This window comes from Python bivittatus, unplaced genomic scaffold (assembly GCF_059951505.1).
Source record: "Python bivittatus isolate LINGU-HERP-01145 unplaced genomic scaffold, Pbiv_v1 ctg000850_np1212, whole genome shotgun sequence".
NCBI classification, from domain to species: domain Eukaryota; kingdom Metazoa; phylum Chordata; class Lepidosauria; order Squamata; family Pythonidae; genus Python; species Python bivittatus.
In genome coordinates, this window is record NW_028277112.1 from 25,906,286 (window position 1) to 25,931,269 (window position 24,984).

At 36.3% G+C, this 24,984-nt stretch overlaps 1 protein-coding gene across 3 annotated transcripts in view; it reads left to right on the top strand.

The window, feature by feature from the left end:
* Positions 1-24,984, top strand: part of PRDM6 (PR/SET domain 6) — a 98,883-nt gene that overhangs the window by 16,071 nt on the left and 57,828 nt on the right. For all 3 annotated transcript variants that reach the window (XM_088130114.1, XM_088130112.1, XM_088130113.1), the window contains exon 3: positions 3,485-3,792. In XM_088130114.1, the coding sequence (XP_087986240.1) occupies positions 3,485-3,792 (308 nt within the window). The remainder of the gene's footprint in view (positions 1-3,484; positions 3,793-24,984) is intronic.

Sequence of the window (24,984 nt, forward strand, 5' to 3'; positions counted from 1 at the left end):
AGATGTCAGAACCACCAAGCTATAGTTTAAATGCTTAACAAGGCTTTTTTTGTGAAGTCATGGGCCCCAATTATGGAAGTTTATGAAAGTCCATCACTTCATTTTATTTTGCAGTTTAAAGAATTCTACTAAGCAAGAAAAGACAGAATGGCCACAAAAATATATTTTGATTTCTAGAATTAAGAATTCTTTTGTAAGCACGCTAGTTTATGGGTCTTTCCCTATCGCCAAGTTATACTGCTATACACTCATCCTTGAATCAGCAGAAAACTATACTAGCATGAAGTAGCTGTCTCAACTGCCGAACCCTGTCCTTTCCCTATTGTCTTCGTTCATAGCAGTTAAGAATGCCCGGTTTATGACAACCCATAGTTAAGAATGGAGCCTATTGTAGCAAAATTTAAGTTAAATATACAATGTTTTGAGTTAAATACACAGTGGTTGAGTTCATTACACAATACTACTTATACAGTATTATACAATAATACTGTTCCAGCTTATGTACAAATTCGACTTAAGGACAGACGTTGGGAATGGAACTTGTTCTTAACCTGGGGACTACCTGTATCTGCCCAATACCTGAGATCCCTCCAAAGCCTAAAAAGTTTTACACAACTTGAGACTGCCCTTGGCTATGTCAGAATAAGGAGGAAAATGCTTCTCTAATGCTGGCAGGTGAGGATGACTTAAGCCTGTCTCCCACATGGAATGGAGCACAATGATAGAATTGTCATGAGGACACAGTGGAAAAAAGATGATGTGAGAGTTTGTTTTTCCAATGGTTAGGTGAAAGTGGCTTCAGAGTTTTTGAATCAAGAATGTTACACTTGAAATTGAACTGACTCAGTACTTGGATCATAAATATACTGATTGAAAATTATTAATCTCTTCAAATGGACTTTCTGTTGGGATCCACAGCATTCTGCACTGACTTTCATGTACCTAAGCGAGTTCTGAGTTCATACTTTTCAACCACAAATGACCAGTGTTTCATGGATTTGAAACTTAAGAGGATATTTTAAAAAACCAAGAATTTACTACTGTTTTCAAATAATCCATTTTCAAAGGATTAGTCAAATTGCAATTTATAATCCACGTGTTTCTAGATCTATAATATGCGTCTTAACCTGGGTCTTTGCAAATGTGCTAGATTATTCCCAACCACCCCAGCTACGAAAGGTCATGTTGGCTGGGGATGATGGAATTATAATCTGGCAGATTTGGAAGGTGCAAGGTTGTAGATATCTGATCTAGATAACTGTAAAGAAAATGAAATTTATATTCACCTTTTGAGCAATTTATTGGAAAATAGTTTTAAACTAAATAGTAGCTGGATAGCATGGTATGTATGTGTAGTTTTGCAACAGCAGAAATAGAGGGTAGATTTTAGTTATATAACTGATAATCATGTTGGATAGAAAGGATTTTTGTGCTCTCTGAAACATTAAACTTAACTGAAATTTATCTGACACAGGAGGAAAGAAAACTGTGTCAATTCTACTAGGTTTATTACTTGTGGTTCCAGGATGCATACATATTCCAGATTTATGGTTTAGACCACCAAATCCCCAACCAACTAGTGAATATTTTTGTTTTATTTTTAGCTGCAAGATGTATATGATGCAAAATTATTGGGGTAAAAGGAATTGCTGTGTAAATAATAAAGAACAAGCATTACTTTTTGAATATATTTCTGGAACAGCATTTGAAACCTTTCATTGTGTTTTAATATCCCAAATATGTTAGGGACTGTAGTTAATTCAAAGAAGTTCATTTTTATTTTATTTGCAAAATATATTTCTTTGAATAAGCTGTGTTCTTGGAAGTCCAGAACTTAAAATATATAAAGAATGTGGAAACTACTAACATGAAATAGAAAAAAAATAAAAACTTCTAAAGTTTTCTTTATTTAAGATTAACAGTTAAAAATTTAATATAACACAAAGATGTTCCCCATTTGTTGCAGTATATATATCCAGCAGTGTTTTGTATTAATAAAATTATTAATTTGTTGCTTTCTAAGACATCCGATAACCACAGCTCTTTGTGTAGCCTGCAAATTAATGAAAATCTATTCTAGAAAAGCCAATATAAAATCAATAATAGGAATAATAATGACAGCACATACAGTAAAATCATAATACAATAAATTAGCAAAACTATAGTTCTGCCAGCTTTAGATAATATAGTGCCTGGGAGAATTTAAAAAAGCTTTCACATAGTATCAAAAAATCCTATAACATAGGTGTCAGATTAGCCTCTTCAGTGCAGTCATTTTGAAGACCACCCCCAACATTAAAAAGGCCTTTTTTGTGGCCATATGCTTCATTATATACTACCTGCAGTGTAGAATAACTGAAATAGTAATGAGGAGAAATGTAATTTCATGTGTATGGGTAAAACATGCAAATGAATGTAGGAATAATGCAAGATTTCAGAGTCAAACATAATGCAAGAATTGTTAAAGCAAGCTAGGATGTTGTGGAAACCAACTTGTAAACCATAGCTTTAAATTAGTTGATTATAGGCGTGTATTATGATGGACACAATAAATTTTGGTTTAACGTGTGAACCAGGCCTCGATTTTGAATGCTTCATTGAAATAAATCCTTTCAGTTTTAATCCACAAATCAGTCGGAAGATAGTAAGACGCAGTGCAGTCCAGTGTATGCTTCCTAGAAAATAATCTCTTTCCAGTCATAGAACCTATCTCCATATAAATTGGTGTAGATGCAAAGCTTGTCCAATATTTTTACTGTTTGAGGTAAAGGAGTGGCGATGGATCCTTTCGTCAATACAGGTGACCATCATATTTTGTATCATATCTAAGCACAGCAGGCTTCTGACCTCTGACACCTTGCTGCTACTTGTGCATGGCTGAACCTGGTGCCTGCTTACCATATGCAGCCCTAGATAAATGTTCCACTATCTGTGGGAATGCATGGGCTGGACTCTGCTGCCTTTCTCTCTGCTCAGTCAGGGTCCATTTTGAACAGTGGTGTCTGTGACATTTTGGGAGAAGGAGACTAGGCAATACAGTAACAACAGGCAGCTACCGGTCTGGAACTGGCTAAGAAGGATAGAACTGCCCGAGGAGAGTGCATCCCCAACATTCAACCTCTTGAGACAGCGATTCATTCTGTCTAGTGATAGGGCTTGTTCTGTGTAGATGTCACTGTTAGCCTCTGGGAGGAATTAAAGTGAAGAGCATATGTAATTAGCAAATTAATATGAAAACAAGCTAAGGATGCATACAGATAATGCATACAGATATGTTTAAGCATTATTGAGTCTCCTGTATCTCTTCTAATGTGGTTTATTCATCAGTCTCAAAGCAAGTGCACCCAGCAAGGTATTTCTATGTATTTCCTATGATATTTGCCTTTAAAATGTAGTGGATGAATTCTTATTTGCCAGCCTAGGAATCAGAGAACCATAGTTGAGCAATGCTTAGTGTTTGTTTAACATTCTCTTTTCTCCACAGGGTGTGACATGTGTGCTGATAACCGTAATGGAGAATGTCCCATGCATGGACCTCTGCACTCGTTGCGCCGCCTGGTGGGAACCAGTAGCGCGGCAGCAGCAGCACCTCCCCCTGAGATTCCGGAGTGGCTTCGGGATCTGCCACGGGAAGTATGTCTGTGCACCAGCACCGTTCCTGGCTTGGCCTATGGCATCTGTGCAGCCCAGAGAATTCAACAGGGCACTTGGATTGGGCCTTTCCAGGGAGTTCTCCTTCTGCCAGAAAAGGTACAAACAGGAGGATCCAGAAATACTCAGCACCTCTGGGAAGTAAGTCAAAGTTTAAAATCCGAATGCGAGTTTTGTTTCATGAGATGTTGATTTCATGTGTCTTCATTGTCGATCCCCAGTGGATTTAAGCATGTGCCCTAATAATGTGAACATGGAACATCTGACACTTTTTCAGTCTAAATGTGTCATTTCTGTCCAATCTTTCCTATTGTTGGCAGTCATATGGAACCAACAGAAATGTAAAGTTCTGTTGTTAGTACGTTTCTAGAGCAAGTAAACTTCTAACTGTAGTCATAATTTTAAAGCTGACACATTGTGCAAAGCTTTGATCATTAATGTTTTGGGCAGGAGGTGAACTGATTTTTGACTATCTTTTCTGAAAGTGAAGAATATCTGAAAGCTAGCTCTGCAAAATCTGGACAACCACTAGATGGCAGCAGACAGGTAACAGAAAACACTGTTTGCTCATCTGGTGGCCATCTGGATTTTTGAGCCAAATCTGGTGTCCTATAAAAGCTACAGTTATTTAAGCAATTTCTCTATTAACTACTATAGCACATTAGCTGCTAAGAACAGTGTTTTACTGCTTGACAAAAACAAGCTGATTTGGTTTAGAAACTTTTTTTTTAGATGCACCGTGATTTTTAAAGGCTTTTTACAGATAATGGTTCCGAATGCTAAAACTGTGGTTTAGGAAGCTGGACATTCTTCCTCTTACTGCCTCCTTTGATGCAGAATTTTAGTGTGGGGACTTTACACCATAGTTCCCTATCTATTCTATGTTAAACCATGTTTTGATTCTGACTAGTAAGACAACATTAAGTCCATTCTTCCTGCCAGATAAAATGTCTAAAGAAGCAGGGCAACCTCAAATGTTGCATGAAAGGTGGCAGAGATGCAAGGGAATGCACGCATCTCTACTGTTCATTCATCAGAATTAGCTCATAGTTTCATTTTAAATTATGACTGAATTTCATGCAGTTCTGGGAGCGTAACCACAACAGTGCGTCTAGTGTAGTAGAAATAAAGTCTCTATGTTCCTAGATGAACATTTTAGTTTTTCCATATAATTATAATATCACTGTGTAGGTTGGGCTAAATTCAATAAAAGTATACCAAAACTACATGTTACTGAAAGCAAAGGAATATATCTTAGCGGGCAATATATTCACTAGGCATATCTCCAAAAACCATGTAGGTATCTCAAGGGGAGGTGGTGCTTCCAGAGCATGATTAGTGCTCATTAAATGACAGAAAGAATAAGGAGACTTATGGGTCAAGCATTCTCCTGTATAGTCCTTGACATACATGTTATATTGTGTGAAATAAAAAGCTCAGTTTAGAAGGGAAAAAAGCTACTGCAAGAATTAAGGATGAGAGTCTTTTGATGTCAATTAAAATAAAAATCTTAAGATGTGACAATCAGACACAGAGAACATGGTAATCAGTGTGGGAGATGGCCAGAGGGTGAACCAGAATTGTGTTGAAAGAGTGAGAGGAAGGACCATAACTTTGCTATACTGTGTAGGAAGAATTCTGTATCTTAAATACAGATTGGCTGTGAGATAACCAAAGAGAGAGAGAAAAAAGGTAAACTTATGTCTGTACATGTAGTTAGTAGGATACAGCAATTGAATATGAAGGTTTGGAAGGAAAGGTAAAAGGTTTTGACATTTCTGTGTACTGCAGACAATGAAAATTGAGTTGCAGTGGGTCTAAAGAGGAGCTGGAGAAAAGACAGGTAAATAAGGGAAGTGCGAAAGTAGTCTGAAGGGATACAGTATGCAAGAAATTGCGGACAAAACCATTGCAGTTGGTTGCAATTATTAATGCAGAGAAGATGATTTGTAGCAGAGAGGAAATGGCAATGCAATTATACTTAGGCCGTATCATCAAATATACAGCAACATCCACTTAAAATTTCAACAAATAAGGTCCAGCAAAATGGTGCACTAATGAAGCATTCAGCTTCCTCCTCTTCCTTCTGTTCATGTGCCCTGAAACTTCTGATTCTTAATGGTCTTGGAGTAATTTCTAGTATGAGTAGAAAACCAATGAAGGACCATTGCAGTGGCAATTAAGCCCTAGTGCAGATGTAGCACTCTTATATTAGTTTTGCTTTGGCAAACATCAGGATTATTGCATTTGATATATAGTTGGACACTGTAGACACATTTTTTGGCTTGTCTGTGCAAGAGTTCCTGCCACACATTTAGTGTTTGCTTTGTGTGTAATCCATACAGTTCAATATACAGCAGTTTGAAGTAAATTAAACACCATTCCATTACCTCACAACATGGCCTGACACCTATGGGTGTTCATTGGGAAATTGTACAGTCTTTTATCAATCAGCCAAGTGGTTTTTTTATAGCTCAGGGAAAATACAATTTCTTCAGGAAGCCAAGAATATGATTCATTTCCGTTGTGATTCGGTTAATTTTCCATTGGCCCATTTTTAGCTGGGAAGAATTTTGTTACATTTTATGCAAAGACAATAAACTCTGATTTACTTACTTAACAGAAAAATAGCACTGGACATAGCAAATAAATGCTTCTTAATACAGGCATTGATTCCTTTGAAAGTCAGTATTATTTCTGTGTTCATTTTTAAGTTAATAAAAGCAATTATTTCCTAATATTCTTGTAAATAAACTTTTTCAAAAATTAGATGTTATAGATGAGAATAAGATATTTTTTCTTAATGTGTTTCTAGTAAAAAAAAAAGGAATTTGCACTTGCTTCCAACATGTATGAAAACATTATCTCAGTTATTAATGCTTTTATTCCCCAGAGATAAATTAATCTAGTTGCACAAGGTTTCTACTTTCTGTTTAACATCAAATTGTAATAAGACCAGACTCAAGGAATGCATAGAAGGCGCACTTTAAATTCCATGGGAATATAATATAGACATTTAAAAGGTTTGCAAAGTCTCATTACTGAAGTTTTTCAAACTTTAAGATCTGAAGACCTGTGAATGGCAAATTATGACCCCTTCCCCCTTCCTTCCTTTCTCCATTTAGTGGAAACTCCAATAACTATCTGGGACATAGGGCTGAAATGAATTCTAGTTCTCTTTAACTGATCTATCAAAGGATTAATTCCTACAAGTTCTGTCTGCAAATTCTTCTCAGATTTTTACATGCAAATAACAAATTAATGTTTCCTTCTCCTTGAGATGTTTATGGTTTTACTGATTTAGTGAGTATTACTCTATTAAATTAAAATACTTTCAATGCCTATATTGTTTTTGAAATTTTGTTTAATAATCAGAAATATAAGGCACGCTTATGCTATATCAGAATGTTGAATGACTGAAAAAAAGGTTTTATTTACTAGCATCTACAAATAGATTCTTTAAAAATAGATTGTGTTTGCAATCCTATGCATACTTATCTGGGAATAAGATTCATTAAGATCAATGGGTTTTACTTTTGTGTAAATATATGTATGATTACGCAGCCAACAAAACCCTTCATTGCAATAATATGTCATTTGTCTTTTAGAATTAATGGCAGTTAAATTTCTAGGAAGTGAGTTTAACATCATAACCTTGAAAGGCTGTTCTCATTTCTTAGAAAGTTATTTGTGCTTAAATCCTATTAAGATCAATGGGACTTGTCTGCTGGAACTATGCTAAATTCCTTTGATGTTAAAGGAAACTAAAATGCAACAAAGGTAAGGCTGAAGATAAAGAGAACATTTTAAGTATGCTGGAAGGAAATAGTCCAGACACTCACTTGCTAATCTGAAAATAAATGTGTCTTCACATTTCTTCCACTACACTTAACATAATGATCTGGATTGGGTCTTGCATCAAATTATAGTCTTTAATATGACAAATGGGAATGGCTAAATTAAATAGCCATATTTAATTTAATTTAATTTAATTTAATTTAATTTAATTCAAAATTAGTTTTATCCTGGTCCTAGTTGTCTGGGCCCTGCCCCGTTTTTGAAGTGCCTTGCTTACTACTCGGTTCAGAAGCAACTATGGCCCTTGATCAAAATTGTTATGTATACTTCTTTAGATCATGGCTGAGCTTTTTGTTTAGATCTTATTTATATGTCTTTATTTTATCATATATCTTTTATTTTATTTATTTATCATATGTTCTTTGATTAGGTTGCAATTCTCACTGAAAGTATGAGAGCTATTGATTACAATAGAAGTGATGAGTTAGGTTTATAAAATGATTTTAAATGTTACAAAATCTGCAATCAGCAGATTGCAGGAATTGCAAGAAAGCCCGTTTACCTAACACATTTTGAATCTCACAAGAACTTTAAAAATTGTGGAAACCATGGAAAGATAGAATCCCTATCCTCCTCCCACATAAAGACTAAGTTACAAATGTAGAGATAGAGACACCTCATGATCCCTAAATTGCCTTTTAGTCTATATTGTAGATACAGTAAAGCACAAGGGCATAAAATTAAGTTCAAACCATAGCTATATTTAGGTGAACATTATATTACTCAATAATCCATCATTTGTATTTCTAGACTGCTTCTCAGCTCTATTTCAGATATATGATCATGAAATTCAGATCATTTTGCCCTAGAAATAATGTTGGCATCTCAGCCTGCAATATGGAGAGAAAAGGAGCTAACATCAACGGTGGGCTGAAGATAGATAGATACTGCATCTGCTAATGATTTATAGTAGATCAGAAAATGTCAGTTGTTTCACAGTAGCATTTATATGATTTACCATATCTAAATGAAGAAGGGTAATCAGAATTTGAATAGTTGTGTGAAAAATTCTGGTACTGAATGCAAGTTCAGAATGTGCCAGGAGAACCTTCTTTTTAAACTCTTTTCTTTTGATCTTTAGATCTCTTTTCTACTAGTTGTGGTTGGGGGTTTAGAAAAAGAAATTCTGATAAACTCTTTATACCTAAATGATGCTAAATTAAATGTCTGACTATTTTGGACCTTTAGATAATCTTGCTAAAGGAGAAATTTGGTTCAGTCTTCCATTGAATATGATAGAATGGAAAAATATTTAAAACACACAGGGAATGCTAAAACTAACAATACTACTAAGAAATTTCACTTACCACTCTAGAAAATCAGCAGTAAACCAGATCTGTATACAGCTATTTGCTTCTCCACCAGTTTAGGGATTGGATTAGGATATTAAACCCCTACCTCAACATCTTAATTCTCTTGCTTATGTGGAATGTGATAGAACACATCTGACTTACAAAGCATATTTACTTAGAAAAGTCTTATTGGCAAGAGTCCTGAATTGTTCCTCCATTGTTTTGGTTGGCAATTGTTTTCTGTAGGGCTTATTCCAAATAAATGTCAGCAAAACTGCAGCTATAATTCTTGTGCACGTGTGTGTGTAAACATATAGATGATCATTGTTAAAATGTATTTAGAAAGTGCCAGTCCAGATATAGTACATGCATGCAGTAATGAATTGTATATTTGTGTTTTAGTGCTTAGTGCTGTCAGATTCACTGACGTTCATAACTTGTATGTGTGGAAGGGTTGGGAATAAATATAGTTCCCTAACTACCCATCAAGCCAACATGATGAGTTTTGTTAAAATAAATTTCTGTGTTCATGTGTGCTCTATTCCATGTTAAGTCGAACTTGCTTGGATGTGTGCATTATTTTTCTTATGATAAAGTATGTTAGATAAATGAATTGTTATCATCATCATCATCTTCATCATCATCATCTCACTTTTTTTATCAAATTCTGAATTTTTAATTGAATAACATAAATATGAGTAATCACTATTCCTGTTTTGATCAGGATTGAGCCTGACTTAAAACAACAAGTTTGTTTACAAATTAAATAACATTAATTTCAGAGAAGAAGTACTTCTGGCTCTTGTTCCTTTCTTACCTCCCAAAAAGTTTTTGTTTGCCAGTAAGCTCTGCCAGTGATTTTTGTGCCCCAATCAATTACATGCACGTACTGTATGTACCAACACCATAATCACAACAAAGATCTTTCTGAATGCATTCTACGTATATATCTGTGCAATACTGATGTACAGTAACTGAGTTGTTGATTAATACAAATTGACAGAACCTGGTGGTAGAAATTTAATCTGCTGTCGGTATAACAATTGTTAATATATCTTTGAATGTCCTCTTCCATTTTTGTGGTGGGCAAACACTTTTTGGACATGAGATTTTATCACAGCAGCAAGCAAAAAAGGAATAAGAGCCATACTTCTTATATCTTATCAATAAGTTATAAACTTATTTGCATTTATTTCATATGAATTCAAAACAAGTACATTTCTAAGAGTTAAAATAATATATAACATAATCAGCTTTCTTTCATGTGATTAGGCTATGGTGTATCTATGTATAACATCAGAAGAAGTTTCAAAAGAAGTCATCCAGTTAGATTGCTCCCCCCCCCCCATGCATACAATTATTTGGAAATAAATCTTATTCAATGAAATGGGACTTCTGATTAGAGATCTTTAGGACTGGCCTGTCTCATCTCATTTTGGATCATATTTTAGCTACATAGGTACTGTTGTGCTAATGGCTGTTAAAAAAGGGTTGTCTACTATATATATATATATAATCTTAAAATGATCCAGTAGTTTTCATATATGCGAAGATAGTGGCTCTCTAGTTTGTTTTTATTCTTCAAGCTCACTGATAGCTGTAACCCGTGAAACTGTTTTATCTGAAATAGATGAGTCCTCATACTGAAGGAGATCTTACTGAAGCCACAGAACCATTTTCCACACAAAACGCAACATAGTTGTACTCTGTGATATTAATATTAGTAGTATTAGTATTAATGTACCAATGTAGTGCAAGCTGACCATATATCTGATATTAGCATGACACTGATGGTACGTACTCATTAAAAATTATTGTTCTTGTGCTGTGTTGTCATATAGAATCTGTCATGCTGGAAATATCACACAGAATTGCCTTGCAGATTCACTGCCCATTATCACCCAGTGTCGTTTTGTGTCCTATGGATATTTTTTCCTTGAATTTGGATATGGCTGCTTTGGAATAACCATTACCCCAATCTCCCTTTCCTGCAAAGAAGCATGGACTTACAACCAGCATTTGCTCTGTTTCTAAGTCATGGCCATCTTTCTCCCTCCCCCTCCCCAATAACTTAGAGAATTCCATTATCCAAATTGTTACACATGTGTGACAGAGGTTGACCTTTAGTCATGTCAATCCTTTTTGTGTAGGCCTCAGGCTCCAGCTTAATAGCTCAAAGCCTGATTTACTCACTGTAATAAGGGCAGAAGGTCGAGCAATTGTCAGCTGCCTGCTCGTACCCTTCTCGGAGCCTGGCTGAAGGCTGTTAACACAAAGCTTTTCAAAGTGAATTTACAGCCACCACCACTGACAGAGGCCAATCAGTAAACCATAAATGTCAGGTTAGTGAGATTGAGCAGTAAGTAAAACACTGACAGCCCAACATTGGCTCAAATCAATTGCTTAAGATTTAACGGAGAATAGCAATCTGTGTATAACCATGTCTAAATATGTAGAGAGTTCCACAGTAGAATGTGCAGATTTATGGATCAGTAAGAGAAAGTGTTACCAGTTGTAATTTACTTTAAGGGATTCCCTTTATTTGAAGGAAAACCCCCTGCAAAGTGTTAGAGCAAATATTCTACATATACAATACCCAAAGTGTCTCCTTTAATTTTATTTTATTATCTGGAAACCAGCATTTGCTTTATGATAACAGCATCATCCTTTAGGCTAATGGTGGGGAAAGACACCATTTGTGTTTTCATTCTTCTCTTCCTTTTCCTTCTTCAGTATGAAGCTGAGGAAGGAGGAAATAAAAAAATAATATTCTAGCAGTGATCAGCTGACTTTTTATCCCATTTCAATGAAGTTTAATAATTTTCAACCATCAGTGATATGCTCAAAGGTTATAAGATGCTCCTCTGGGTTGATCAAAGCTTTGATTGGAAGTAAAGGTGCTCTTCACTCATGCTGCAGTTTTGTAATGGAAGACTATTGTGTAAGTTACTAATGAGTGATTATGTTTTGAATATCCATGAGATACAGTAACTTACAAGACTGAATGTTTTTATCATTTTGTGCAATGACAGTTTGGACAACAATTCATTTAGCTTTGAAGGCATCAGCATGAAAATGTAAGAATCCATTAAAATGCTGTATGCAAGGATTTATAAATTAGGCAATTTCCTTGATTATTGCAACCATTTACAAAATTGATTGTCCAAGTGTGGCATAGGCAGATTCTAGCAATGATCATTGACAAGAGGCATGCACTTGAATATCTATATTCGCTGTTCACTAAAATAAGATGCTACTGTCCATCTCGCGGTCAATCATGCACTGAAGTAAGTGTCTTAATGTAAGAGATGGCATATCTTTAAAGAAGACTCACATGCTAATTATAGACTAGTCATGATAACTAGGAAGCTCTTCTTTTTCTTTGCCCCTTATTTTAAGACCTGATAAACCTAGGCATTTATTGGTGTCTATACTGCATATTCTCTTTGTGATCTCCTACTGAAAGATAAATAATTTTTATACATTGCAGTAGTAAACATTTATTTGATTGAAAATATGAAAGTCAATCAAGATTTTATTTGTTTCTTGAAAAGTTCTAATTACTCAATAGGTATACTGGAACAAATAACTTGATCTCAATCCATTTTTGCATAGACATTATAATAAAGATGCCAAATCTACATTTGGGCAGTGTTTTTATTAAGCCACCTCAAAGATTTCAAAATAACATGGCAGGTTTCAGGGCTTCTAGAATTTATCAGCGTGCTAAATAGTAAACAAAATTGGGTGATGGTGGTGGTGGAAGAAATAACCAGCAAGGGTTGAAGCTATGGAACTACCTTCCCCAACCTAATACCCTCCATATGTGTTGGGACTACAACCTCTAGGATTCCCAGTCAACACTGGTAAGCCTGGAGGTTACATATCTAGAGGTGGACAGGTTAGAAAAAAGAGCCAGTTTGGTGTAGTGGTTAAGGCACCAGGCTCGAAAGTGTGACACCAGGAATTCTAGTCCTGCCTTGGACACAAATCCAGCTGACTGGCCTTGGTTCAGTCATTGTTTCTCAGCCCTAGGAAGGAGGCAATGACAAACCACTATTGAAAAATCTTGCCAAGAAAACTGCAGGGACTTGTCCAGGCAGTCACCAGAATTCAACACTGAATTGAAGGCACACACACATACACACACACACACAAAAGTCATAGTCTTAGGATTGTGAAAGTATTTTCTATATAGCATGGTAGGTGCTGCAATTGTTTCAGGTTTCCTTGAACATTCTCCTTTAAGCTGTAGGATGAAAAGCATATGAACAATGGGTAATCCTGCATTCTGGAAAATCCATAAAATAAAATAATGATGGTCTGTCTTCAGTTAAGTTTTCCATTCCACAGATGGAACAATGGGAGAATATGTGGTTGAAAGGACTGAAATTTACTCTCTGTTATAATCTTAAAGAGAATTTTTATAAAATGATGTATCGTTGGCATATATCACCGGAGAAACTGTCTAGAATGTATAAAGGTACATTAAATTTATGTTGGAAATGTGAACAACAAGAAGGGACTTTTTACCATGCTTGGTAGATGTGTAAAAAAGTCAGAATGTTTTGGATTCAAATACATACACTAATTCAGAAGATTTTAAAGATTAATATACAATTGAAACCAGAAGGTTTTCTTTTGGGACTGATTGATAAACAGTTGGAAAAAACTCATGGAATTTTATTTTTATGCATGATAACTGCAGCAAAATTATTATATGCACAAAGGTGGAAAGATTCGATATTACCCACAATGGAGGAATGGATGGTGAAGATGATGGAACTTGCAGAGATGGCCAAATTGACATCATTGATCAGAGAAATGGCATTATCTAAGTTTATGATTGATTGGAAACCCCATATAGACTTTTTGCATGAAACAGAAAATGATGAACTTATGACTTATTGTTTTGATGATTAAAAAAAAAGTTTATAGGAAAAATGAAAATCATGATGTAACCATAGAGTAAGAGGTAAATTTATATTTATACTTATAACTGCTGTAAAGAAAATTGAAAGCTCCTTTTTTATATTTTCCCTTTTTTCTGCACTTTTGGCTTTGTTCTCTTTCCTTTTTTCTTTCTTTTCTTCTTTCTTTCTTCTATATATTAGTTTCTGTTAGTATATACAGTGGTACCTCTAGTTATGAATGCCCCTCCTTACGAATTTTTCGAGATACGACCAGCTCCGGCCCCAAAAATTTACCTCTACCTGTGAACTCCGCCTCAAGTTACGAACTGGATCCGTGGCCATTTTCCCTGCTGCCACGCAGTCGCGGCAGCAAGGAGACGTTCGGTGAGGCTTGTGGTTGTTTGTGGCGTTTGGAAGGTTTTTGGTGTGCTTGTCAGCATGGCTCCAAAGAAAATGCAGAGCAGGCTGGCAACTGACTTTAGACAGGTTTTTCCCCAGAACTGAGCCTGCAGCTAAGAGGCAAAGAAGAGAGGAAACCCCTGAAGGAGATCTCCCCGATGTCCCTTTGGAGGGGGACTCTCCCTCCAAACAATAACTGCCTCCCCACCCCATTCTCCCTCTTCATACTGTGCTGTACTGTACTTTTTTTTATGTTTTTGAGCTTTAAAAATAAAATGCATATGTTTCAGAACTGTTTAGCCGTATTTACATTGAACCTTATGGGGGAAATTTACCTCGGGGTGCGACCAAATTCGGAGGGTGGAACGGATTAACCGTATTTACATTGAACCTTATGGGAAACTTTACCTCGACTTGAGACCAACTTGAGTTGCAACCAGAGTCACGGAACGGATTAAGTTCGTAACTAGAGATACCACTGTATGTATGTATGTATGTATGTATGTATGTGTGTGTGTGTATATATGTGTGTGTGTGTGTGTGTGTGTGTGTGTATATATATATATATATATATATGTATATAAACTATATTTTCCATTCCAGATGCAATAAAATAAACCCTCTAACTGCCTAGATATTAACCACAAAAGCACATTTTCCTCTTTGTGTATGAAAAATAGAAGTACACATTTTCTGGAAATTCTCATTTAAAAATATATGTATTAGACATAACAAATGCTTTTACTGCAAAATATAAGCCAGGATACGTATCGTTTATAGTGATTATATGGACCATTGCAGTAATTGTGGTTTTGGCAAAGTTTGTGTACCTGCTAGTCCTTTATCTGGCAATTCGATTATCTGGTGGGTAGGTTAGCATTATAAATTATAAGCAACTGGTCACATAACCAGTGGTCGCTAACAATTATTTGAATTGTTGGGTTTTTTAACATTAGGACTGATATAACATATTCAGAAAAGTGTATAATTAAACATCTGCAGTATGGGATTATTTTTCCATTGAAATGCATCCGTTAGTTTTGCCCACTTAGGTACTGTGGGTGGTCTTCTATGGAAGAGGATCTAAAAATGATTTCCAGGCAAAACTAATTTCATACCTCTAAATTAGAAATTAAGACATCGCATGGCATGCGTTTTTGAATGTTTGCATTTATAGGAATAGCTACACATCCCTTGCCAAATATATCAAAACTTTTGAAATGTTCACATTGCTTCTGAATGCTTATGGTTTTTCTTCTTCCAGGAATCCCATTTAACTTTTCATTACTTCCCTTCTTTTTTTATCTGGAAATAACAAATTATTCTAGGTGCATCAGACAAAAATGGTTATTGAGCTAGGGCACGTTAGGGTACAGCATTAAAAGTACAATTTTGCTGTGTATAGCTCGGTTCTCAGAAATGTGAAGTGATAACTTTTTATCAGCATGCTAGTATGCAGTACAACCAGTCTTCATGTATTTGGAACTGGGAAGCATAGTTTAAAAGTTTGAGGGAAGGATGACATTCAGATAGACCATGGGTTTTTTCACCCTGTTGAGGTGAAGTGTTCTCCAGCTGCACCTGAGTCAGCAGAAAACTAAACTTGTTATCCCAGTTGCCCCTACTCTGCCTCTCTAGCCAGACCCATCACCTGACTTCTTTCCAAAGTAATAGCTGACAAAGCCTAATAATTTTTGTATATGTTGAGGCTGTTCTTGGTTGGTGTTAGAATAAGGGGGAAAATGCTAAGGACAACTTACGTCTGTCTCACTCTTGGGCTTGGAACGAGATGAAGGCAACATCATGGGGACACAGCTGAAAAATGATGTTGTCAGGGCATGTTTGTATTATGGTTAAATGCAATTAGGAAAAGGCCCTAAGATACAAAAGTTTTCTTTTTATAAATTCACAAGCTCACAAAAAGTCAGACATTAAACAGCAACCTATGAAGTCAGCAATAACAGGTTTATAGTCTGCAGTGCTCAGAAAGGGGTTGGGCCATGTCATCACCAGCATCTCATGCTGAGGAAGTGTTCTAAATAAATGTAATTGCCTGTTCCTCTCCATGCAAGCTGATTTAGTCCAAACACTTATTTGAACTGAAACCTAAGGCACCAACATTTAGTAAATTGATTGCAATACCTCTCTTCAACCAGTTCCAACTCGGGAAGATGGACAAGCAATCTGATTGGGGCAGGCATGTGATGACTCGGGCTGCCTCATTCCCCCTTAGACTGTATCTATCCCTCAACACAGTCAGCTGAAGGGCTGTCTGTTACTTTATCCACTTCATTCCCATGTGTTTCAAAGGAAGTGATGTCTGCAGAATCTTCTATGTGTTCACTGATTGCTGCTTACTTTGGAGAATGAAGAATAAAGCACAACGTTTTTGGTTTGTTTTTAATGGATCTTCTCACTTCTAGTTCATGCTTAGGAGTATCATCTTGGTGGCAATTTCATCATCCATTATAAAGACAGCTATGGATCTGTGATTGCTCAACGTGTATTTTGATGAATGTATAAAAGTTGAATTTTGTTTCTTCCATCATGATGAACAAAGCACCATCAAATGTAATGATCGTCTAGTCCAACCCTTTGCATAATACAGAAATCTGCTACTACACAATACTTAGCAGATAGCTGTCCACCAACTTCCAAGGCAATCTGTTCCACTGCTGAACAGCTCTCACATTAAGAAATGTTTCCTATGTCCAAGTAAAATCTGCTGCCTTGGAATTTAAGTCTATTGTTTCTGGAACAACTCTGAACAATTCTTTCTCATGTTCTACTGACCACACTACAGATACTTGAAAAGAATTGTCATGTCTCTCCACAGTCTTATTTGCTCCAGGCTAAACACACTGAACACCTCCAATGTTCTTCATTTGTTTTTTCAAGGCTCCTTGTCTTGGGTGCACTCCACTGGACATGCTCTATGCTCATACTCTGATACTGATTCTATTATAGTTTCATACAACTCTGTTTCTATTTGCTGACAAAACAGAGGGCCATGATAGAATGATGTTAAATAGAAAGGGACTATAACTTAGTGGTTTATCACATGCTACATTGCATGGCAGGAATGGTCTACAGCACATCTTCCTCTACCTGGTACTCTCCACACTGATTGGACTATGACTCCCCTTTGCACAACCCACTTCCTATGCTGGCTGGGGATGGAGGTGGTATCTTGAAGGTAGCAAGCTGGAAAAAGATATTCTAGCAATTCTAGTTAAAAGACCAGAAACTAGTTATGGGAAAGAGCTCTTGTTGAGACCCTGGAGAGACATTGATTGTCAGAAGAAACAATATTGGCCACATAGATAAATAATCTGATTATGATTAAGTATTTATTTATTTATTTATTTATTTATTTATTTATTTATTTATTTATTTATATCTGCGCTCAGTCGTTACCAACTCTGCAGTGACTGCTTGGACGATTCCTTGCAGTTTTCAAGGCAAGGTGTTTCGGAAGTGGTTTGCCAGAGCCTCCTTCCTAGAGCAGAGCCCAGCTGGTGAGCGCAGGAGGCGGGGTTTCCGTTGCTTCGCGCCCTTTTCGGGCGAGTGCGGTTTTTCGTGCTTACCAGCAACTGCTCCCAACTCCTTTTTGCAAGGCGCCGCCAGCATTTTTCCTCCCACAGGAGTGAGAGTACCCATTTATCTACTCACGTGAGTTTTTGAACTGTTGGGTTGACAGGAACTGGGGAGGAAACAGGAGTTAGCTTCTTGTATACTGTAGTTAGATTGGCATTTACTTTAACTTTTCTTTAGGGTCTGCTTTCTATTCAGTAGACTTGCTCTGCATCACTTTTCAGTGTTCTTACTTAAGTTTATGAAAATGCTTGCTACAGCTAAAGAGCTAAAGAGAAAGTGTTATATAATATTTTTTCATGTTAGGAATGTATCTGAAAGGCATAGTGTGGTGGAATACAAGGAAGAATATAGGACTGTTAGAAAAACCTCAGCCCAGGAAAAGGGAAGTGTGAAAAAAAAGAGACTGAGAGTGACTCTGCCTTAATTACACTACTGTAGATAAGTTGAGCAGGAGAACTGCTTTAACAAGCTTTCAATATTCTGCTATAGTACCCTACTAACAGTAAAGATATTTCCAGAAATTCAAGTGGCTCTTATTTTCTGAGTTTGCCATCTTGGAGAGTTTGGCACATGTCTTTATAGCTGTTACTGCTCATATCTTTTCCTAATAATTTTGTTTTCAACTATGAAACTGCAAAATGAAAGGACTGATCATAACACTGTTATATAAAACATGAATCTAATTATTGCTAGTCTTGGTAATTTATATTTGGCAAAAATGCTTTAGAACCTAGCCTACGCATATTTAAAAGTAAAGTAATTGGCAGCATGATACTGAACTCTTAGCAATGATGCTAAACTGCCTGTACTGTTTTTATAGTCCCAATTAATTATATTTTATAGTGTAGTGCACAACAGCAAAAAGACTTATCCTCAACTTATATGATATGAATCAGTTAAATAACTTAAGAGCTACTGTATAAACTAGATGTGTCTTGGTTCTGCCCTAGGATGCATAATATTCTTAAACAGTTCAATTGCAGTATTTGTAATTTGGTTTTGTTTAGTGTGTGTGTGCACAATAATTACATCTACATCTATATCTATATAAAAAAAATTACCATTGAGTACATTTGTCTGCATTAATCCACTTTAGCTCTTCCAACACATTTTACAGACAGGTTAAGAAAGATGTGGTTCTAAGTATTAATGGAAGGTAGATGTATAACACTTGGTCTTGCTCTTTGGGACGCTTCAGGGGTTGATTACCTTGCCACTCCTATTTAACATCTACAGGAGGTCACTGAGGGAGGGTATCCAGTGGCATGGACTTTATAATCACTACATTGATTATTATTATTATGGTTGGTCACACAATCAGCCAGATGTTTAGACTGGATTTGGCATTTTTATCCACCTATCGAGTCCTTCCCAAGAACCTGATGTTGTTGTTTGATGGTGGTAAATGGGTATTTTGCCAATGATGATAAAAGGTATCATTGCAGGATATAAGCTGTTCCAAGTAAAGCTGCCTTTTGCAATTGACTGATGGTGATTTTGTCAATGCCGATGGTGTTCAAGTGATGCTCCGGATGTTCTGGGATTGCACCTAAGGTGCCTATAACTATTGTACTATCTTTGCTTTCTTTTGCCATAATCATTCTAGATGATGATGATGATGATGATGATGATGATGATGATGATAGTGTTCACTTCCGGCAATTGCCTGGACAAGTCCCTGCAGCTTTCTTGGCAAGAACTCAGAAGTGGTTTGCCATTGCCTCCTTCCAAGGGCTGAGAGAGAGTGACTGGCCCAAGGTCACCCAGCTGGCTTCGTACCTAAGGCGGGACTAGAACTTACAGTCTCCCAGTTTCTAGCCTGGTGCCTTAACCACTGCACCAAACTGGCTCTATGCTGATGATACCAATGTATATATCTCTTCTACCCAGAAACTTCATCTGGCTCAACTTTCTGCTCAGTGCAGGAATGTAAAATAAAGCATGCCTGACCTATTTATCTAACTGGCTATCTAACCTCGGCCTGAACACACTCTTTGGAGTCTGTCTTCCTGTAACTGACATCCATTATGATACATCCTGCACTCTGGAACAAGAAAGAACAAGAGAAAAACCTTCTATATGACATCTTTTCAGCTGTTTGAAGAAAGCTATCATAAATCTCCTTTGTTTTCTCAAGGCTGAATATTTTCAGCTTGTTCAGTTGTTTTTTATAAGGCATAGTTTCTAATGCCTTAATCATCCTTGTTGCCCTCGTCTGTACCTAGTCATGTTGGCTTCTTTTGCTATCCTCCATCTTTTTTCTCCTTAGAATTCCCAAGCAAAGTTTTTTTTTGTTAGCTTCTCCTGCCATGGAGAGTAATTTCTTATCATAATAACTTATCATTGCTCTGTGTGTATTTAAAATCTGTGTTTAGCTACATTCAGTTTTAGTTTTCCTTAAAATCAAGCACACCAGCATTACATGGTTACCTTCACCCATAGTTCTGCTACTTCCATTTACTCAACTCAGTCTTCTCTATTGATCAGTATCAAATCAAGGATAGGATAGGTGACCCTCTTGTGCTTTCCTCAGCCCTCTGAAGGAAAAAGTTGTCAGCAAGGTAATTTCCTAGAAAAACTTTGCATGACAAAGCTTATATCCCAGCAAACATTGGAGTATTAAAATCTCCTAGGACTATGATTTCATGCCTCTTTGAAAGATACGCAGTTTGATTTTAGAAGACATCATCCACATCTCCTCCTTGGTTGGGAGGGCAATAATAAATACAACAACAATATTGCTTTCATTTGTTCCACTATTTATTTTAATCCAGATGCTCTTTATAGAATTGTCAAATTCAGTTATTTAAATTTCTGTGCAGGACTGGATATTTCTATTGTATAGTGCAACTCCACTTTCTTGAGAATACATTATAGCTTTTAGTTGCTATATTGCAGTCACGGAATTCATCCTACCACATTTCTGTTACATCTGTCAAACCATATTTTCCATTCTGTACTAGGAGTTCAAACTCATCTTCATTTCATATACTTTGAGTGTTAGAGTGCAGACAAAGAAGGCCATGAACTCAGTGAGTCAATGAGTGATTTTAAAGGCTCCATGTCAACAAATCTCCCATTTTCTATAGTGTACAAGCTTTTATCTGTGATTCTTTCTCATGTTTTCATTTCTACACTTCTCCCCACAGCATTCAGTTCAAATCTCTCCTAATCAATCTTACCAAGCTTTAGACAGACACGTTTTACAAGACCTTGTGAAGTATAACATCTTGCCAACAGTCCATCTTCAAGATACACCAGACCAATGTCCCAGAAACCAAATCTTTGCTCTTAACATCATTTCCATGTTCAGTCACTCACTTGCAGTATTCTTCTTTGCCTTTCCAGTCATGTCCTACAGACTGGAAGGATGCATGAGAATGAGCTGCCAGGGTCTTGAGGTTTCTTCCTTCCCTTTCAAAGTTTGTGGTAATATCTGTAGCTGTTAATTTGTCCTCATGTGTATCAGCAATAATGAATAATTGTCATTGGATTTGATAAGTCTTAGAAGTAGTTCTGTCATGTTCTTGATTCTTACTCCTGGAAGACAAAGTGTTTCCCAAGCCTGTGAGTGTGGTTGTCATATATCACAATTCCTCATAGTAAGGGCTCACTAACTACCATTACTATTTTGTCATCTTATAAGGCACAGTTGTATTATTTCTGCCCTTTAAGGATCCATTATTGAGTCTCCTGTTGACCCTGGCCTCTTTTTCTTCTCTTGAAAACTCAGAACCTGTTTCATCAGCAAGGGCCTCAAAAATATTGAGTTCCAGCAGTGCAAAATATGTCATTTATCTTTGGTTACTCTCAACTACTGCACTTGCTTCTGTGTTTGACTGTCTTCCCTTTGGAGGGTTAGGGTACAAGAACTGCTACAAATTTGTGTTTGCTGCAAATATATTGCAAATTGTTTTTCAGGCAGGAAGACAAACATGCTGTAGGCAGTATATGTCAAAATTGCTGATTCCTGCAAGCAAGTGTTTGTCCATTCATCTTCACTTTTTCTTCTTAGAGTGTTTATCTCTCCTTGTTGTTCCTTTCTCAGTTTTTAATGTTGGCCAAGTACAAATGTTTGATTTAGAGAGAAAACTTGGCTCCACCACTAGACTCCAGGAAAACTCCTGTTCATTCTCTATGCTCACTGGCTCAATGAGCTCTAGTAATTAATGTGGGCCATTATTCCCATAATTCCTACAAGTGAGTTTTGCAGATATAGTGTGACATTAAGTTGCAGATCTTAGACAGTGACTCTCATTGCTCTCAGAGGACCAAATCAAACCAAGGAAAGACATCAAAAGTAGGTCCCATCAAGACATTAGTAGTTCACCAAAAATACTGTATGTTGATGCTAGACTAGTTCATTATGTTTAGTCTGAACACATTGAAAAAAGTTTGCTTTTGTAGTGTAGGCTGGCCAAAGAAAGAAGTTTCTTTTTGAATATGCAAAAATGTTTTCCATCCTATTTAGTCATGATTTATTACTGTGAAAGAGAGCCATATTGCAAAACAAGTAAGGATGGACGAGTGAATGAGTTGAAAAGGAAGGGAAAACTGAAAAAAGTTGTTTATAGTTGAAGCAAGGATAGTTTGCAAGGATAGAAACCTGGAAAGGTATAGTGAACAGAGTTGGTATAAATGAGCTGTATTTCCTTTTATCTCAGGCCTTTAATTTTACTGGCTTAATATGTATGCATGTATGTATAATTCTGATAATGTTAAAAAATTTCCATAACAGAAAGATGGTTTTGAATCCTGGCCACATCTTGCTGCATCTGTAAAAAAGAACAGTGATAATTTGATTTATTTCTGCGGTCACTGAAATCATTTGTATAATGACATCATCCCAGAACTTATGTAAATTGCTGTTATGATGCCGCTTCCTATTTAATTGGCTCCACAGAACAAAAATATAAATTCTCAATTTATATTAAAATATTGAGACTTCACAAGGTCCTCACCTAACAACAGCGCAGTCCTTGCCTAACGATGGTAACCAGGACTACTGGAACTGCCGTCACTAATGACCATTTCAGTTAGTGACAGAAATTCCAGTCCCAATTAGGGTCATTAAGCCAGGACTGCTGGCTGGGGAATTCTGGGAGTTGGTCCATACATCTTAAAGTTCCAAGTTTGAAAAACACTGAAATACAGTGTAGCAGGCCTGCACAACATATAATCCACCAAGCAGCCTTGTGTGGCCCGCTGATGTTTTTTAAAACGTCAAGAAATTCACCACTACCCCGCCCCCAAATACATGCTGCCAAGTGCCTCCAAGCTTTATCGCAGGCACCAGCACTGCTGCCGCTCTGCAAGTGACTGAACAGCTGATTGGCGTGCCAGGTATCCCTTTGTGACCTGCAATGGTTTTTAATTTACCAACATGGCCCTTTTCCTTCTACAAGTTATGCAGGACTGCAGTATAACTTCAAGGTAACATGAATGACATTGGCTACATGGCAGATGTATCAACATCAATAGGAATTTTAGCATACAGTATGTGAATCAGTTATCCTAACCCCAGGAAAATTCATGTTTATCCATTACACAGTTTTGTACCTTACCCAGTGCTTAAATTCACCACATACAAGATTGCCTTTTAAATATTTTAGATGTATATGATTAATGAAAGATGAAAGTTGGATACTGTGTCAAGTAACTGGTGTCAAAAGTCCTGGTAACTACGCTATTTTAAAATAGTCAATGACAGTACCAGCTTACGATCAATAGGATTCTGTTCTCCCACTGTATGTGAGCTATAAATAGTATAGAGATATAACCTGATATTATATGGAATCAGTGCTCTTTTCCTCATGCTGCACCTTTCGCTTTTTCTTTTTCTTTTACTTAGTGTGAGTTTCGTAGTAGCTCACATAAATTGTAAAGTGACTCAAAAAGTCATGCTTCACAATGCTTTATAGTACCATTGGGGAAAAAAGGATTAAAACAAAATACTCTGCTAATATGCTTTCTGTGGATTGCATTCTTGTACTCCACTTTCCTATGAATAATATCACAGAATTTATTTCTGAGTAGGCATGTAAAATATTTCACTCTCTGTGATGTACTTATAATATATTACTATATTCTAACACAGCCATATACCCTCCAAATATTACAGGACTACATTTGGTAGAATTCCACAGCCAGCAAGGCCATAGTGGTTACAGCTCTGGGAGTTGTAGTCCAATACATCTTTAGAGAGTGCTAGGTGCAGTAAAGCTGTTTAATACTTACTCAACTGATAACATATTCATGCATAGATGGATATGTGATTTGTCAATATCCCATTTTCTGCTAGTAATCTACTGTATCTTAGTTTATACAACTGTTTGTACAGATGCAATTTATTTTGAGATGTGAAAAATTCATTGTAATATATTCAAATCTGAATAAGATTTCATTTGTGATGAACTTGAAGTCTATTTCTTGTTTTTATTTTTGTTTTGGCTTACTGTCCTTATTGAACTTTGTGGAATATAGAGATGAAGTATAAAATTCTTGGTTAAAAACAATTTGATTGCTTTCATTAAATTTGCTGTTGACTTATTTTCCTTTGGGTTTTTAAAGAATTAGGTAAAATGTTATAATTGGTGTCTTTAATAATTGAAAATAAAATTATAAATAAAATTAAATTAAAATGAGAAACATTTTATAAGTGTCGACTCAGTAGAGGTGTAGTGGGATCCATATATCCAAATCTGAAATATCTGTAGCAATGTAATAAAATTCATAATATGTGTCTAATAGGTTAGATGGGTGCTTAATTTTTCTACTGAAATTAATAATTTATTAATTATTCCTACAATCTTTGTCATGGCTGTCTGCTTAATAGACATATGGTACTATTCTCTTCTAAAAATCTTTTCCATTGAAATATATTTAGTCTGTGTTTGACCAATAGTTTAAAGGTGATTTCTGAATCCTGCTTGAATCAGGCCTCGCAAATAACTGTAATTCTTTCTGTTTCACAGCTTGTCTGAAGGTAGAAGTGAAACAACAGCAACCAAAATGCAGAATCTGAACATCTAAAGTAGGCCCATTTAGATAATCTAGAGATCAGGAAGAAATGGAATATAAAAGTAAAACTCAGTTTCAATCGGATACTCATTACTCATATAGTCTTGCTTAACAAAAACTCTTTGTTTTCCTCAGCTGCTGTTTGCAGTTTTTGCTTGTTTCCTAGAGAAAGATCTCTATTGCCTTACTTTGTTCTTGTAATAATGATATCCAGCAAATCCTGCTTCATAACTTGTGAATGCATTATATTTGGG